The sequence below is a fragment of the Lepidothrix coronata genome, unplaced genomic scaffold, assembly GCF_001604755.1.
Source record: "Lepidothrix coronata isolate B3197 unplaced genomic scaffold, Lepidothrix_coronata-1.0 Scaffold461, whole genome shotgun sequence".
Lineage (NCBI taxonomy): Eukaryota > Metazoa > Chordata > Aves > Passeriformes > Pipridae > Lepidothrix > Lepidothrix coronata.
This window is the reverse complement of record NW_016690641.1, coordinates 45,358-46,822: the sequence shown is the minus strand read 5'-3', so window position 1 is coordinate 46,822 and position 1,465 is coordinate 45,358. Positions and strand designations below refer to the sequence as shown.

The following is a 1,465-nucleotide window of genomic DNA, read 5'->3' as shown; positions in this document are numbered from 1 at the left end:
TCGCCGCCGCCGCCGCTCCCTCAGGGCCCGGCCCGGCCCCGCCATGGCCCCCGCCTGGATCGGCCGCCTCTGCCTCCTCCTGCTCTGCCTCTGCGGGGAGGCCGCCGCGGGGTGAGTGCGCTGGGACGCGCCCGCGGCACTGGGGAGTGCGGGGGTTCAGCCTCGGCGCCGCGCCGGGCCCCTCGGGGTCGGCGGCTGCGGAGCTGACTGGACCCCTCTCCCTTTCCCCTCTCCCTTTCCCCTCTCCCTTTCCCCTTATCCCTTCCTCTCATCTCATCTCATTCCTCTCATTCCCTTCATCCCTTCTCCTCATCCCATCCCCTGACCCCATTCCCTCATCCCTTTCCCCTCTCCCATTTCCCTCTCCCGTCTCTCATGCCCTCTCTCTCCCATCCGTTTTCCCTCCTCATCCCCTCTCCCTTCCTATCCCATTCTCCCCATCCCCTTCTCCTTTTCCTCTCTCCCTTCCCATTCCTCTGCCTTCCCCTCCCCCTTGTCTTCCCCTTCCCTCTCCCTCTGCGTGTCCCACCTCCTCTCTCTCCCTTTCCCTTTCCCTTCCCCTTTCTCTTTCCTTCCCATCCCCTTCTCCTTCCCCTCCCTCTCCCTTCCTCTCTCTCCCCCTGCAGGAGGGATTTCTACAAGATCCTGGGGGTTTCCCGTGGCGCCTCCATCAAGGACATTAAGAAGGCCTATCGCAAGCTGGCGCTGCAGCTCCATCCCGACAGGAATCCCGACGACCCGCGAGCACAGGAGAAGTTCCAGGACCTGGGAGCTGCCTACGAGGTGAGACCTGGAGCTGGGAGGGGTGGAGGGGGGCTCGTGGAGCCAGGGAGACTCGGGAGGATCCATCCTGTAACGTTCTGTAGGGGAATGAGAAAGGGAATGTAGGGAATGGGAAGGCTCTTCCATAAGGTGCAGGTGCAATCCATCCTCCCTCTGTTACCATGGCAAATTCCATGCCCTCCCTGTCAGTTTGTTGAATTCTATCCTACATCTTTTATTATCATGGAATGCTCTGAGTTGGAAAGGACCTTAAGGATCATCTCAGCCCACTCCCTGCCATGGACAGGGGCCTTCCACAATTATATCAGATTCCCTTCCTTCCTTCTCCTCCTCTCAGCAAATTCCGTCTTCATCCTGTTGCTGTTTTGGATTCTATCTTACACTTTTTATTCTCATGAAATCATGGAATGCTCTGAGTTGGAAGGGACCTTAAGGATCATCTCAGCCCACTCCCTGCCATGGACAGGGGCCTTCCACAATTATATCAGATTCCCTTCCTTCCTTCTCCTCCTCTCAGCAAATTCCGTCTTCATCCTGTTGCTGTTTTGGATTCTATCTTACACTTTTTATTCTCATGAAATCATGGAATGCTCTGAGTTGGAAGGGACCTTAAGGATCATCTCACTCCACCCCCTTCCATGGACAGGGACCTTCCACAATTATATCAGATTCCCTTCCTTCC

At 56.8% G+C, this 1,465-nt stretch overlaps 1 protein-coding gene across 1 annotated transcript in view; it reads left to right on the top strand.

The window, feature by feature from the left end:
- Positions 1–6: 6 nt before the first annotated feature.
- The window catches only part of DNAJB11 (DnaJ heat shock protein family (Hsp40) member B11), a 12,453-nt gene continuing 10,994 nt past the window's right edge, over positions 7–1,465 (top strand). The window contains exons 1-2 of the mRNA XM_017839704.1: positions 7–111; positions 627–783. Coding sequence (XP_017695193.1) covers positions 44–111; positions 627–783 — 225 coding nt within the window. The 5' untranslated portion in view covers positions 7–43. The remainder of the gene's footprint in view (positions 112–626; positions 784–1,465) is intronic.